Source organism: Hypanus sabinus, chromosome 5 (assembly GCF_030144855.1).
Source record: "Hypanus sabinus isolate sHypSab1 chromosome 5, sHypSab1.hap1, whole genome shotgun sequence".
NCBI classification, from domain to species: domain Eukaryota; kingdom Metazoa; phylum Chordata; class Chondrichthyes; order Myliobatiformes; family Dasyatidae; genus Hypanus; species Hypanus sabinus.
In genome coordinates, this window is record NC_082710.1 from 2,819,648 (window position 1) to 2,837,001 (window position 17,354).

Consider the following 17,354-nt stretch of genomic DNA (forward strand, 5'->3'; position numbering starts at 1 on the left):
GAATACTTGTGGAATTTCTCATAGGTACGTAGTTTGGAAATTAAATTGCAATGTTGAATATGTTCTAATTATGAGCAATAAATTTGAGAATAGCTCAAATGAAGCAAAACTCGGAATTTTTATTATTTATATCATTGGGTTGCAAGAAAAATAAACATGTTCCTTTTTAGCATCATGAGGGTACATGAACAGTTATGGTATATGACAAGTTTAATAAGTGAACTTTGTTTCTCCTGTATCTCATTTTGAATTAGAGTCTTGAACATGGGAAAAATAATAATACTTGCCTACTCAGGGCTTGGGCTTTTTTACTTTTCTTGTATGAAACTCTATCCAAGTTTTAGAGCTCCTATCCTGACATACTGTATCTAATGAGATTGTGGAATTTCTTGAGGCACTGCTTCAGCACTTTTGGGTAGACAAATTAGATCTCAAAATCTGCCCCTAATGTTGGTGTTACTGCATCCTCTCTGAAAATAATAGAAGAATTCTAAGTTTCTATTTCTGACCTAAAAATAATCTTGCTCCCTTCAGCAGCCGTTTTATGGTTTTGACATTCAGCTCTGAATTTGAGTTCGTCTTCATAATCAAGTTTGCTTTAACTTATTAGATTAATATATTTCATTTCATTTATATTGTTTACAGTTAATTTGTTAATTCTTTTCTCCATTTTAATTTTGTCAGAGTATTTTGTGATGGATTCTGTGAATACAGTTCTGAACCACAGTTAAAGCCAGTGAATAGTGGCTTACTCGAATGGTTACATTGGATTCAACCCTCTTTTTCATATGAATCACCCAGGTAAAAATGGTGTCTGCATTCTTGAAGTTATGGATTTTTAATTGTTACTTTTACTTGAACATCAAACTTTGTCGTCATCATTCATATAAGATTGGTATAAGAGATGTATAAAAACAATGAACTCCAATTTAATACAAAATTCATTGTCCATCAAGCAACCTGAAACCTGAACTACCCATAGCAGATAAGTAAACGGCATGAGAAAGATAGTCCAAGTTCCCTGGAAAGATATGTAAACCAGTGTTCTTGTCCCCTTCCAAGCCAACACTCTCACGATTGAAGTACTAATCAGCTGTGATAGACAGACCATCTTTTTCAGATGCTTGATTCCCAAAACAGACATACTGTTCCAAGCTCTGTTTTGGGAGCAGATTACCAGGTGCATAGAAAAAAGATTCAAATATCTTTGAAGAAGAGATCAAGGAGCTTCTCTTTTCCCTGGAGTTTGAAGAAGGGAACCTTGAAGAAATGCATTATCTTCATTGCTTACTGGGAACCTCTGGACCAAGAGTGCTCCACGTGGATAAGAAAATTCAGAATGATGTTGAGTACTTTGAGGCCATGCTTCAAGTGCACACAGACACCATGCATGAAGGGTGCATCGTCCTATAAACTGTCTCCTTGTGCACCCCATGAGCTGCCTCAGCCCCATCTGTGGTTGCCTATTGTGGTGGTGGTAATCTATCGTATCCAATGATAACAGGAAACCTGGGCGAAAGAGTTTTTAAAGTGGAAAAACCTTTGCGCTGAGGCAGTTCCGCTCTCTCGACCTCATAAATCCAGGTCCAGCATTATAAACAAATGTCACAAACTGGATGACCATGACGTCTTCTGTGCCATATCATGCTCTTTGCTCTCCATGAAGCATTTAGATCTGCCTTCCTGGCCATTTGATCTCATTGGCCCAGTCCACCAGAGCTGACTTTACATGCTAGGACTGGCATGTTCCTATCTCACAGGAGTATGAGGCCGCCAGCCACCCTCACCTGGTTTAGCCCACCTGTGTAAGCTGTGTGGCCACTGTTGCATGCAAACAGCTACTTGGAGCCACAGGTGAGAATTCAGTGTCCGGTGGGGACGAAAGATGAGTGAGCTGCTCTGGAATGGACACGACAGCCCCCTTCACCAGAACTGCTATCCCTTCCTGGACACCCCATACATCCCAAGTTTGACTATCAGTCATCTTAAAATCCACAAAACTGGAGGGGAAAGCGAGTTATCTTCAATCCCAATGAACCACCCAAAAGAAAGAACATTTCCATGATAACCAGTGAGTATATTTGAATAGGAGTATGCAGTCAATGCTTTGATTTGGCGATAACAGCCATTTACCAAAATGGCTTTTGCAAATTTGAACTACCATTTAGGCATTCTGTATGGCACATAAGCCCCCATGCACTTTCAGTAGAATGGGGCAGCATCTATGTTTATTATCCAATCTCACAAGTCCTATCTTCTAAAAGTCCATGAAGTGTTAACTATTTTGCCCTCAGTTCAGCAGTTTTATTGTGAATGCCTGTCATTGCTATGGACAAGCAATCACATCTGTTCCTTTACTGTTCCTATCTGCTTTTAAATTTCCATTGGTTCCTGTAACTCAACTTTTTTGCAAAAGGAATGTGATTTTCTTACAAATACACTTTCTAAACATTTTTATTATTCAGACCATATAAAACTATCTTATGTATTCTGTACTTTATATTGATTATGGAAAATTGATATTTCGTATTTCATGTCTTCGTGCATGTTTGGCATTTTTCCATAAGTGTTATTTTTTGCTGCCTGTGGCAATTTTCCTTCATTTCTTATTGATTACACCTCCTCTTTTATAGACATTGGATGTTCTAAACAAAGGCAGAAATGCCATAGGGGTATGGTTAATTTTAAAAAATGGTATACATTGAAAGGATTTTGCTGAAAACAAAACTCAGCTGCACCTACCATTATATAAGCATAAAATTATTAAGTTGGATCAGTGATCTTAATTATGCCTGACACAAAACTGGAAGTTGCAGTCTAAGGTTGATTTTCCCTTTCTTCCCCGCCTCCACTGTTATAAGCTGTGCAAGAACAACAGCTTGCTATCAAGCTCCCATTTACATGTACTAAACATGGTGAAGTTCCTGTACTTAAGTAACTGAAACGATCAAAATTTGCCATAAAATATTGTGGCTTCTGTGTTCCAGCTTAAATTGGAAGTATTAAATGGGGGCCTTGGTAACATGACAGCTAGCATGATATCATTACAGTTTGGGGTGTTAAAGTTTGGAGTTCATTTCCACTGTTGTCTATAAGAAGTTTGTATATTCTCTCTGTAGAATGTGTGGGTTTCCTACCAAGTCCTAAGAAGTACCGGTTAGTAGGGTAATTAGTCTTTGTAAATTGTCCCGTGATTAGACTAAGGTTAAATCAATGGATTGTTGGTGGCAAGGCTCAAAGGGCCAGAAGGGCCTATTGCACGCTGTAACTTTAAATTGAAAAAAAAAATAAATTTTGAATTCTTTAATTCACTGTAATTTCTGCCTAGCATCATCTGGTAGTAAAATCTAATTTTGCAAGTTTTAATGCTTATTTCTTTGGTCCTTAATCATTTTAACTATCATTGTCAGATATGACGGACAACCAATCAATCATTGTTCAGGATTAACAAACAAAAATAGTTACTGTTAATTTTCACTTTTATTTCCCTATCCTAATCCAATTTTCTTTTACCCACTTCCTTTCTGTATCTCATTTGACAGAGAGTTTACTTCTTTAATTTATGCTTCCTAATTCAGTCTCTGTGCTACCTTTTAATGATTTTTCTGTTTGGTTATTTAAAGAGTTGCTCAGTGGCTTACCACGTTTACTCAAACCTCATATAACATATATATATATAACATATAACAATCACAGCATGGAAACAGGCCATCTCGGCCCTTCTAGTCCGTGCCGAACTCTTAATCACACCTAGTCCCACCTACCCGCACTCAGCCCATAACCCTCCACTCCTTTCCTGTCCATATACCTATTCAATTTTAAATATGTGTTGTCTAGCACATATTTAAGTCAAGGCAGCTTAATATACAGCAGATGTCCAAAGAAGTTACAAAGCTGACTCTTCAGCATATACAGCTAAATCTACTCAAGTATGTTCATGGTTGCACTTTATGAGGAGTTTGTCTGAAATGTATCTGTCATGTGAGCTTTGCTTCTGAGCTTTATGATGTTGATTAAGATTGTGCAACTTATCATATTTGTTCCTAATCATCTGTAATTGAATCTCTTTGTTTTTTGATTGCTGTAATTTTACCTGGAAACATTTTGAAGTAGTCCAAAGGAAAACCATGTGTGTTACTCCATGAGCAAACATGAGGAAATCTGCAGATGCTGGAAATTAATCAACACACACAAAATGTTGGTGGAACACAGCAGGCCAGGCAGCATCTATAAGGAGAAGCACTGTCGACGTTTCGGGCCGAGACGTCAACAGTGCTTCTCCTTATAGATGCTGCCTGACCTGCTGTGTTCCGCCAGCATTTTGTGTGTGTTGTGTTACTCCATTGAGGTTTGATGGATGTGCTTCTTTGATCTGGCTCCGATTCTAGCTGAAATATCTTCTGAGACCTCAGGATCTTCAAGCTATTCCACCATGTAACTCATTCATATTATACAGCATTTCTGTACATGAAAAGTGACTTCATAAACATAACTTCAAAACAAAGAATATGTTTGAATAGACCAATTTTTGATCAAAGCAACTGTCACTCCTCCACAATATGGCAGCAGTGGCGAGGAAGTTACTGGAGGGAATTCTGAGGGACGTGATCTTCCAACATTTAGACAGACAGAGTCTGATTAGGAGGAATCAGAATGACTGTCTGTTGGACGCTGTGTTTGATGAATCTGTATGGTTCTTTGAAGCAGTAACTAAAAGGGTAAATGAGGGAAGAGCAGTGGAGTCCATTTGGACTTAAGCAAGGCTTTTGATAAGGTTGGTCTGCAAGGTTAGGTATTATGGAATCCAGTGAGTGCTGGTTAGGTGGATTTAAACTTGGCTTGGAGGTAGGAGGCTGAGGGTGGTTGTTGAAGGTTGTTTCTCAGAATGGAGAACTTTTGTTATTCGTTATTCATCTAAGTGATAAGTGAGCCAAGGAGTGGCAATTGGATTTCAATACAGCTAATTATGAGGTGATGCATATCAGAAAATTAATAGATTAGGTTTTGTACAATGAATGGTGGGGGGGGGGGGGGGGCACATTGGAATAGAGAGACCAAGGAGTACAGCTGCATAGTTTGTTGAAAATGCTGTCATAGGTAGACAGTGTGGTGTAAACGTGTTTTAACACACTGGCCTTCATCGGTCAGGGCGTTAAATATAGGAGTTAGAACATTATAATTTATAGTTGTACACGTTATTTGTGAGGCCACACTTGGAGTACTGTATACAGTTTTGATTACCCTGTTATTGGGAAGACATGGTTGAACTGGAAAGAGTACAGAAAAAAATTACAAGGATGTTGCCATGAATAGAGGGACTAGGTTATAGGAAGAAGTTGGCCATAGTGGTTTTTATTGTTTGGAACTCAAGAGAATGAAGGGTGACTTTATGTGAGTGTTTAAAATTGTAAGAGGCAAAGATAAGGTAGATGGTAGCCATCATTTCCACAGGGTAGAGGTTCAAACTAGGGGGTGTAGATTTCCGGGTGGAAGGGGCAAGATTTAAAAGGGACCTTAAAGGTTCCTTTTTCACACCAAGAATGGTGAGTACATGCTCCTTAACCACGGGAGATTGGATCTGGAAACCCCCTGCAGATACCAAAATTTGCGGATGCTCAAGTCCCTTATTTAACCTGTCTCAGTGCGGTGGTCTTTAGGACCCACCAGAACCCCAGACTTTATTTAACCTGTCTCAGTGCAGTGGACTTTAGGACCTGATGTAGCTCTGAATCCGCTGTGTTTCTGTTCATGAAAATAATCATGATCACGATTAAAAATAAAGTGGAACTAATAAAGCGATCGGAAAGAGGTGAAACGCCATCAGTCATTGGAAAAGCGTTAAGCTACAGTCGGTCAACGATAGGAACAGTTTTAATGGAGCATGTGAAAGGCCCTGCCCCAATGAAAGCTACAATTATTACTAAGCAACTCAGTGGTTTAATTATTGAAATTCGTATGTTTCTTAAGTGTTTTATATGCATAGAAAGGTAAAATATATTCTATATACTAAGAAAAACGTTTTACTAACTGACGCTAAATAATGTTGGATGTACCTGTTCTGACTTCAAGTCCAACTTAAAGACAGACTCAGGAATGGAACTCATTCATAACCCAGGGACTGCCTGTACTTTTAAATCATCTCTAGATTACTTAAAATACCTAATACAATGTAAATGCGTGTAAATAGTTGTTACACTGTATTGTTTAGGGAACAATGACAAGAAAAAATAGTCTGTGCATGCTTAAACAAGGAGTGCTGGAGAGAGAACTTCCGGGTTTTCCCGATTTGTGGTTGGTTGAATCCACGCATGTGGAACCCGCAGATAAGGAGGGCCAAATGTATATGGAATGAGCTGACGAGAGGAAGTAGTTGAGGCAGGAAGAATTGGTTAGGTTGGGTACCTGGCAAACCAAATACAGGAGATTGGGATTAACTCGGTGGATAACTTGGTGGGTATGGACTTGTTGAGCTAAAGGCCTTGTATCCATGCTTTATTACTTTTTGACTCTATGATATTTATTAAATGAAATTTGATTTAGAATATTAGAAACACAAATATTTTAATAAAAAGTGTAGTCTCCATAAGATCATTCAGCCTTCCCCAACTAGAAACCTTGAATGAACCATGGGATCCACAATCTACTGAGGGCCAGATCAGAAGCGTTCAAGTCTAGTGACCAAGAAAGTTACAAGAGGTTTTCCAGTTATTACCTCTGGAAAGCCATTTCACATGCACAAGCAATTCCAGTCCAAACGTGAATCAACGACCAATGCCGAAAGTTGTAACAGGGCTTGATTACGATCACCTATTATAAACTTAAAACAGGTAACATCAGCGACAAAAGGGCTTTGCTTCCAGATGAGCTCAATGCCTTCTATGCTCTCTTTGACCATCAAAACAAGGAGGATGCATCACGAACTCCCATGACCCCCCTGATGATCCTGTGATTTCAGTCTCTTGAGGCCAACATGCAAGTAGCCTTCAGGAGGGTAAACCCATGAAAAGCATCCAGCCCACATGGGGTACCTAGTCAAGTACAAACACTCTGTGCTGATTAACTGGCTGGTGTTTTCATTAGGATCTTTAGCCTCTCATTTCAGCAGTCGGAGGTACCTACCTGCTTCAAGCAGTCTTCAATGATACTGGTGTCTAAGAAGAACATGGTAACTTGACTTAATGATGATCGTCCAGTAGCACTTACATCCACAGTGTTGAAGTGTTTTATAAGATTTGTGATGAAACATATCAACTCCTTCCTGTGAAGCAATTTGGATACACTCCAATTTGCCTACTGGAGTGTCTGATCCACAGCAGATGCCTTCTCATTGGCTCTTCACTCTGTAACATCTGGACAGTAAAGATGCATACATCAGGATGTTATTTATCTACTACAGCTCAGCATTCAATACTGTCACCCCCTCAAAGCTAATCAATAAGCTCCAAGAACTTGACCTCAATACCTGCTTGTGCAATTGTATCCTCAATTTCCACACTTGCAGAACCCAGTTAGTTCATATTGAGAACAAATATCACCTCCATGGTCTCCATGAGCACAGGCGCTCCACAAGGCTGTGTGCTTAGCCCCCAGCTCTACTTGCTTTACACTTATAACTGTGTGGCTAAGCACAATTGGAATGCTATATTCAAGTTTGCTGATGACACCTCCGTCATAAGCCAAATCAAAGGTGATGATGAATCAGCATGTAGGAGGGAGATTGAAAATCTGGCTGAATGGTGCCATTATAGCACCATTTTACTCAATGTCAGCAAGACCAAGGAGCTGATTATTGACTTCAGGAGAAGGAAACCAGAGGTCAGTGAACCAGTCTTCTTTAGAGGATCAGAGGTGGAGCGGGTCAGCAACTTAAAATTCCTCATTATCATCTCAGAGAACCTGTCCTGGGCCCAGCATGTAAGTGCATATACAAAAAAAGCACGACAGTGACTCTACTTACTTAGTAGCTTGCGAAGATTTGTCATGACAGCTACAATTTCAACAAATTGCTATAGATGCGTAGTGGAGGGTATATTGACTGCTGAATCACAGCCTGGTATGGAAACACCAATGCCCTTGAATGAGAAATCGTACAAGAAGTAGTGTATGTGGCCCAGTCCATCACAGGTAAAGACCTCCCCAAGCTTGAGCACGTCTACACGAAACGTTGTAGCAAGAAAGTAGCATCCATCATCAGGGACTGCACCACCCAGGACATGCTCTCTTCTCCGTGCTGCCATCAGAAAAAAGGTACAAGAACCTCAGGACTCAAACCATTAGGTTCAGGAACAGTTATTACCCCTCAAACATTAGGCTCTTGAACAGAGGATAACTTCATTCAACTTCACTTGCTCCATCATTGAAATGTTTCCGCAACCTATTGACTTTCTTTCAAGGACTTTTCATCTCATGTTCTCAATATTTATTGCTTATTTATTTGTTTTTATTCTTTCTTTTGGTAGTTGCACAGTTTGTTGTCTTTTGCACGCTGGTTGAATGTCCAAATTAGTGCCTTCTTTCATTGCTTCTGTTATGTTTATTGTGTTATTCTATTATGGATTTACTGCGTGTGTTGCAAGACAATGAATCTCAGGATTGTATATGGTGACATATATGTATTTTGATAAGAAATTTACTTTGAGATTTAAAAGCTCAATTGAACTCAGATATTAATGCCAAAATTAACTGCCACAGACTTCCTCTTTATCCATTTCCAGATTTGCAAATGACTAGATTTTTTTGGAAAATGAGTCTAGAAGTTGAATTGTTTGCCACCCATGTTTACAGCATTGTGTGATCCTATACTAATTTTACCATGAGTTAATAGCGAAAGCAGTCATTTCTGGTTGAAGTCACAAAATTTGTGGAATTCGATTAGGGATTTCCTACCAGGCATACAATATTTTTATTCGTACTTGTTCATATTAGTTATATTATAGGAATGACTTGATTTATTTATTTATTGAGATACAGCATGGTGTAGGCTCTTCCAGTCCTTTGAGCCATGCTGCCCAGCAATCCCCCATTTTTAATGCTAGCCTAATCATGGGACAATTTACAATGATCAATTAACCTCCCGACCACTATGTCTTTGGACTGTGGAAGGAAACCTACACAGTCATGGGGTGAGTGTAAAAGTTTCTTACAAGTAATGACAAGAATCGAACCCAGGTTGCTTGCACAGTAAAGCGTTGTGTTAACCACTCTAAATCATGAGTCATTTTATGAGTATCTTTGAAGTCAACTCTATGTTTAAAGAGAATTAGTAAAAAGTTCAATATTTGATTTGGCATTGCATGGTTCTTTCCATTTTATTCAGTATATATGATGCTATTCTTATTGTTAATAGCAATGGATGGGTATAATATGTTGGATACGAATTATCTGGGCTGTTCTTTAGACGATAAGCCTTTACGAATAGTAAACCTTGATTTAACCTTCTTTTGGAACAGAATTGAGAACTTTGGGAACAAATATAACTTAATCTCTGAAACTTAAATTAAATGTAATCTTTGGTATCTGTTCCAGCTCACCATCATGTGATAAAATATCTGTTCAGCAGCATCTGGCTTTGTTATTAGCACAACCCAGCTGTGATTTGAACTTACTTCTGCAAATACTTGTATTTCACGATTGTTTGGTACCTCGGATTCTGCTGAATAATAGCTGTAAGTATAAAATCCTGTTTAATTACCAGCAAAGTTTCTATAATTATGTCAAAATATATTATACCTTTTTGAGAGGAATTTTGTGATCTATAATAAAATCTACCTGGGTTTGTACTTTCTTGATCCTGGGAAAGGTTAGAATGTTAACTGAATTAACATTAAAATCTTTATGCTGACTTCTTACCTGTTCATACCATGCTCCAATACAACATTTTCTAGGAAGGCTTGGTGCCCAGGAAGAGTTGGTGCCCAGGCTGAACTATGTTGAGGTGGGACTTGCGTAGCTATGGGTGACTCTGGTAATCAATGTCCCTTTGGATTGTTTCATTTTCTTTTGGCTACTCCAGAAGGCAGATCGGCATCAGCCGTAAGTCACAGATGTTCGAGCCCTCTGTTCGTCTTGAAGACCTTAGATGTTGTGTCTTAGTTGTCTACTACAGTATACAAGCCAGTGCAGTACAACATGAAGAGTAAGTTGCAGGCTTCCCCTGTTCATGCTGCTGATGAATCCAAAAGGGATGGCAGAGACCGATACAGTTTGGCACTACCAGTGCTGCAGGAGTTGCCAATCAGCATTAAACTCAACATAGGAATGTCTAAAGGACTCCAACTCAGTGTTTACTCCCATAGCCTTCCTCATGAGTAGGTATAGTTGCAAGGCTGCAAAGGTTTGATATAAGAATTTTCTTTCCAGAGAGCTGGCCAACCATGACTGACAAGCCCCATCTGCCCGAAGCAACTGGTTTTAAGGCACCAGTAACCTGCCTTTGTCCCTTAATCTGTCAGTAATAACAGTTCTACTGGGCTTAGAAGCTAAGCCAAACGTGAAGGCCAGGAGCTGAACTTGGAAGTAAGAGGCTATTTGAAATGCACACCATTAGGTAGTGGGAACTTATCCCCACCACCCTCCCCTACCCCAACCAACCCCAACCCCTGTCTATAAGGAACCAGTAACATAGGTTACACGAGGTGATCCATGAGGATGTAAATTGAAATGGAGGACTAGAGTTAATAGGAGAAATCGGATAACTGGGTTTATTTTCTCTGGAGCAAAGCAGGTTGAGAATTAACATGATAGTGGTATATAAAGTTGAGAGGCAGAAGTAGGATAGATAGGTAGTGTCTGTTTCCATGATGCGTCTGTCTATAACTTTGCATTGAGAGGAAAGAGGTTAAAAGGAGATCAGAGAGGCAAATTTTCACACAAAGTGTACTTGGTTTCTGGAATGAGCTTCCGGGGCAGGAACAATTACAAAATACAGTGTAAGGAGCATCATGACAGATGCTTGATAGATACTTGATTGAGTAGGATTATTGTAGATTGGCATGATGGTTGACATAGATACAGTGGGCTGAAGAGCCTATTTCTTTGCTTGGACGACTTTTTCAAAGGTGGTCAGATGTTAAACATATCACAATGTTTGTGGAATGAAATTTAGGCCAATTTTTTTTGCTAAATGGCATCTGTTGAATCCTGATGAAGGGGCTCGACTCAAAACATTGACTGTTTATTCATGTCATTTGATTGATTGTGTGGATAGTCAGAGATTTTTCCCCAGGGCTGAAATGGCTAGCACGAGAGGGCATAGTTTTAAGGTGCTTGGAAGTAGATACAGAGGAGATGTCAGGGGTAAGTTTTTTACGCAGTGATTACGCGGTGATTGTCTGGAATGGGCTGCTGGCAGCGGTGGTGGAGGCGGAAACAATAGGGTCTTTTAAGAGACTCCTGGAAGAGTGCATGGAGCTTAGAAAAATTGAGAGCTATGGGTAAAGCCTAGGTAATTCTAAGGTAGGGACATGTTTGGCACAGCTTTGTGGGCCGAAGGGCCTGTATTGTGCTGTATGTTTTCTATGTTTCTATGTCATTGCTACCTGATATGCTGAGTTCATCCAGCATTTTGTGCTTGTTGCTCTGGAAGTCCAGCATCTACAGAATCCCTTGTGTTTATGGCATCTGATGTTGCTTTTTTAATTTAAGTCTAATTTGAATTCCTCAAGTCCAGACTGGAATTAAATTAATAACTCCAGGAGTGATAGTTCCAGCCCAGCATTACTAGTCCAGCAATTTAAGTACTCTGCTGCCATTCCTGTTAAAACAAGAGCTATAATATGAACTTTGCTTCATTGGAAGCTTGGAGGCTGAGCATTAGAATAATGAAGTTTAGATGTAGATGTAAAAAACATTTACGGTGGAGTTTAAATGGTTGATGATTTGAAGCATAATAAAATTGGTTGCACTTGAATCCCAGGGGGACCAATATCCTGGCAGGGAGGTTTGCCAAAGCTATTGGGGAGAGTTTAAAAACCAAACACGAGGAATCTGCAGATGCTGGAAATTCAAGCAACACACACAAAATGCTGGTGGAACGCAGCAGGCCAGGCAGCATCCGTAGGAAGAGATACTGTCAACGTTTCCGGCCGAGACCCTTCGTCAGGACTAATGAGGTGTGGACGGAGGGGGACAAAAGAGAGGGCATAATCTTAAGGTGCTTGGAAGTAGGTACAGAGAAGATGTCAGGGGTAAGTTTTTTATTCAGAGAGTGGTGAGTGTTTGGAATGGGCTGCCGGCAAAGGTGGTGGAGGTGGATACGACAGGGTCTTTTAAAGAGACTTTTGGATAGGTACATGGAGCTTAGAAAAATTGAGGGCTATAGGTAAGCATAGTAATTTTTAGGGTAAGGACATGTTCGGGACAACCTTGTGGGCCAAAGGACCTGTATTGTGCTGTAGGTTTTCTATGTTTCTATGAGTATTATGAACAAAGTGGATGAGCTTAGAGCATGGTATTCAGTACTATGGAGCTATGATATTGTGGCCATTACAGAGATTAGGTTGAGTGAACTCGGTCTTTTTTCCTTGCAGCATCGGAGGATGAGAGGTGACCTAATTGAAATGTATCAGATGATGAGAGGCATTGATCGTGTGGATAGTCAGAGGCTTTAGGTGGTTGAAAGTAGGTACAGAGGAGATGTCAAGGGTAAGTTTTTTATGCAGAGAGTGGTGAATGCGTGGAATGGGCTGCTAGCAACGGTGGTGGAGGCGGATATAATAGGGTCTTTTAAGAGACTTCTGGACAGGCACATGGAGCTCAGAAAACCAAGGGGCTATGGGTAACTCTTGGTAATTTCTGAGATAAAGACATGTTCGGCACAGCTTTTTCAGCTGAAGAGCCTGCATTGTTCTGTAGGTTTGCTATGTTTTCTATGTTGTAAAATTGCACAGATTGAAACCAACCTAATAATGCTATCTTATAATAACGTTTTATGTGTGCTATTCAACAGAACTTTGTAGAAAAACAGCAACATGTACAATTTGCTTCTTAGTAAGTGTGCTTCTTTCTTTAACAATTTTTTTATTAATTAAAAAAGTACATATATATAAACAAGAGAAGAATTATCTCAAATATCTATATCGATAACATTTCATATAAAAGGTAAAATAAATTTTATCAAGATCATACATAGTATTAATCTAATAGTATATAATAAAATAAGGTAATTGATTCTCCTCTTATCATTCCATAAAAAGAAGAAAAAAGATAAAGAAACATAATTTTTATATACACAAAAAATCCCCATGAAACAAAAAAAAACAGAGAAAGGAACTGGGCTGCTCATACTGAGAGTAAAAGCAAGAAAAAAGAGAAACTTTCTGATCAAATCCAAAGTTTCGAGAAAGTAACTGGAATAGCAATAAATTAAACCATATGAAACCATAGGAGTCCTGATGAAGGGTCTCAGCCCGAAACGTCGACAGTGCTTTTTGCTATAGATGCTGCCTGACCTGCTGCATTCCACCAGCATTTTGTGTGTGTTGCTTGAAAATATTGAATAAAAGGTCACCAGGTTTCTTCAAATTTAAAGGATGTGTCAAATGTCTGACTTTTTATTTTCTCTAAACTTAGACAGGACATAATGGAGGAAAGCCAATAAAAAACAGTAGGTGGATTAGAGGCCTTCCATTTAAGCAAAATGGCTCTCCTAGCCAATAAAGCTGTAAAAGCTATCATCCGTTAAGCGGAAACAGGAATATGTCCTGCTTCCGGTGGAGTGATCCCAAAAATTGTTGTTAAATAAGTTTGGGTGTAGGTCCAAATTCAAGACATCTGATAAAGTTTTAAAGACATCTTTCCAAAAGGTAGCCACCTCAATATTACATCTGTCACAAATCGGATTAATATTGGAAAAGATACTAATTTATCCTTTGACATATGTGCCCGATGTACTACCTTGAGCTGTATCAGGGAAAGGAGCGCAAATAGATGAAGTATTTACCAAATGAAAAATTTTATCCCATCGATTATCTGAAACTGACTCTCGAGATTCCAATTCCCATGCAGCTTTAATTTTATTGTTAGATAACATTCGCAAATTCAATAACCATTTATAAATTATAGCTGTCAGTCCTTTTTGAAATGGTTTAACCTGAAAAAACTGTATCTATTATATTGGGTGAAAAAGCAGAGGGAAAATCTGGAAGTAAACTACGTAGAAAATTTCTAATTTGTAGATAGCTAAAAAAGTGCGCATTAGATAAATCATATTTGTCCACTAACTGAGTTAAAGACATTAAACAATCCCCCATAAACAAGTCTAAAAAAGTTATTATACCTTTGGTTATCCAAATTAAAAAGGTCTGATCAGAAATTGATGGTTTAAAAAAATAATTAAGATGGATTTTACCAGAAAAAACAAAGTTATTAAATTCAAAAAATCTACGAAACTGAAACCAAATTCTTAATGTATGTTTAATAATGGGATTGAGTTCTGGACTACCTATCATAGAAAGCAAAAAAAGAAGAGGAGCTCCCTGTAAAGAGGCCAAAGAATACCCCTTCACCAAGTTTTCCTCTGTTGGCAAGAATGACAATCTTCAAATCAGTAAATTCAAATGAATCAAGGACAGTGGAAGCAGTCTTTGTTCTTGCCATGTGCTTGGGGGATGGAGGCTGCCATTTTGTGAAGACACTCTATTCTCCATTTTGTGAGCTTGACATGCTGGACTTATTAGTGTTTTAAAGAAGGCACAAAGACTCTTCAGGTAATCTGCAGGACTGGAGGTCATTTCCAAATAAGGAGTTATTTGTGAGGTGTTCTTTGGTTGGCTGTAACATGCAGGATTGTGAATGCCTGAGGTGAGTCGAGCTCATTGCTGACTGAGAACAAAGAGCCATGAGTCAGCAACTGTCCCTTGATGGGACGTGGACAATAGATGGATGCTGCTTTGGACCAGAGCCAATGACCAGGTGTTAAAGGCCAGACACATGACCTGCGGCTAATGACATGGGAATGCAACATTTGAATTGATAAGAAATGGATATAAAAGTGGATGCTTTGTGGGTGCTGGTGGCGGTAACTTCGAAGAATAACCATCGCAGATACAAGCGAGAAGAACCCTACGTGAAGCACGTGGAGAGTGAATCGGGACCATGAGGAACAAGGAACGCCTGGCCAACGTAAATTCCTCCACCCGGGTAATACCTTTGCTATTCTTTGACTATCCAGGAAGGTCAGGGATACTTAGTGGGTGTGCGCACAAGGTATCTAGTGTATGAATTCACATACTGATTAGTTTGAACAATAAAGGTAATTGTCAGTAAATACAGATCTCTCTGTGCCTCACTCAGAATCGTTGGAAGAGGCAGAAGCGGTAGCTCTCTCTCTCCTCTTTTTCCAACGCCTCCAAATCCACCCATAAAGAACAGTCATGTATGTCTGAGTAATGAATCCAAAAATAAATATTTGGAATATTAATTGCCCAGTAATACATTCTAAAATTTGGCAAAGCCATACCACCATACTTTTTTAATTTCTGCAATAAAAATTTACTCAATCTAGGATTTTTATTATTCCAAATGTAAGATAGAATTTTAGAATCTATTCTATCAAAAAACAGTTTAGGAACAAAAGAAGGGATTGCTTGGAATACATATAAGAACTTAACACTATCATTTTAATAACATTAATTCGACCAATTAATGATAATGTCATAGGAGAATATTTAGGAAGTATTTGTTGTGTGTATTCAATTAATGGAATAAAGTTATATTTATACAAGTCCTTAAAATATTTGGTAATTTTAATACCAAAATATGTAGTTATTTTTAGCAATGTTAAAAGGAATTTGATCATATTGATCCAAGTAGTTATTAATAGGAAATAGCTCACTTTTGTGCAAATTTAATTTATATCCAGAAAAACTACTAAATTCAGAAAATATAGATAACATAGCAGGAATAGATTTCTTAGGATCTGAAAAGTAAACTAACAAGTCATCTGCATGCAACGAAACCTAATGCACTTTATCTCCTCTCTTAATACCTTGAACATTGTTGGAGTCCCGAAGAGCAATAGCAAGAGGTTCTAAAGCCAGGTTGAATAACAGCAGACTGAGAGGACCACTCTGCTGGTACCTCTGTATAGCCTAAAATAAGGAGATTTTTGATTGTTAGTTATTACTGCCGCCATAGGAGCTTGATAGATCAGCTTAATCCAGGAAGTAAAATCTGGACCAAAATTAAAACTTTCTAAAACCTTGAATAAATAAGACCATTCTACCCTATCAAAAGCTTTCTCTGCATCAAGGGAAACAACACATTCGGATTCTTTAGATAGAGAGGAATGAATAATGCTCAATACCGTATATTCTGGAGTATAAGCCAACCCCCCATTTTCAAGGTTAAAAAAGTGACATTTTCATGTTACCTTTGTATAAGCCAACCACTTTTGTAGAGGTTTTTGATTTAACCAGAAAAGATCACAAGATCTCACATGCCGGTACTCAGCTTTGCCAGATCCAGAACCGGGAAATTTTGTGAACCAGTACCTGAGAAAAATAGGCCTACACATTGTAGAGCGTTATAAGCGAATTCTTAATAAATAAATCAGGGAGGGAAATTTTGGATTAGGTCTCCAATGGTAAAGAATCCTCAGAATTGTAACCCCTACGAAACCATTTAGCACCCATAGTAATCTCGTTAAAACATAACACAGGGTGGCAGGATCAGTACGTCTACTCAGTATTGAGTTTGCGACCGCCATGTACAAAAGATTAAAACAAATGCGATATGATGCTGGATTCAAGCTGAAGATTGTTGATTTTGCTAAAGGAATGAATAATTCTGCAGCTGCTAAGAAGTCTAGTGTAAACAAGAAACAAGTGAGAGAGTGGAGAAAGGCAGAAGACACGCTGAGGGAAATGCCAAACACGAAATGTTCAAACCATGGGAAAACATGCCAGTGGCCACAACTGGAAGAAAAAGTTTTAGAGTGGGTGAATCACCAGCGATCATCCAGATACATTGTTACCAGAGAAATGATTTGAGTTCAAGCATTGAAATGGGCCGAAAAACACTGTGAAGTCAGCGAAAATTTCAAAGCTACGCGAAGTTGGTGCACCCGATTTATGTATAGACATGATCTTGTGTTGAGACAAAAAACAAAGATTGCTCAGAAAATTCCCGCGGGGTGTGTTTGCTTACATTCAAGAACGCTGCTGGATGGACGAAGTGGGTTAAAGAGGCGTTGATGTCCTGAAGGTTTCAGGAAAGAAAAGTCGCTACTTGTCTGGGACGTCTTCAAAGCGCACTTGTCAGGTGAGACAAAAGCAACGTTGAAAGCTGAAAATACGGACATTGCAGTCATCCCCGGTGGTTTGATCTCCGTGCTCTAGCCACTAGATATGAGTTTA

General features: G+C 38.9%; 1 protein-coding gene across 6 annotated transcripts in view; it reads left to right on the top strand.

The window, feature by feature from the left end:
• Window positions 1-17,354, top strand: part of kiaa0825 (KIAA0825 ortholog) — a 341,406-nt gene that overhangs the window by 63,041 nt on the left and 261,011 nt on the right. For all 6 annotated transcript variants that reach the window (XM_059969308.1, XM_059969309.1, XM_059969307.1 and 3 more), the window contains 2 exons: window positions 685-801; window positions 9,526-9,665. In XM_059969308.1, coding sequence (XP_059825291.1) covers window positions 685-801; window positions 9,526-9,665 — 257 coding nt within the window. The remainder of the gene's footprint in view (window positions 1-684; window positions 802-9,525; window positions 9,666-17,354) is intronic.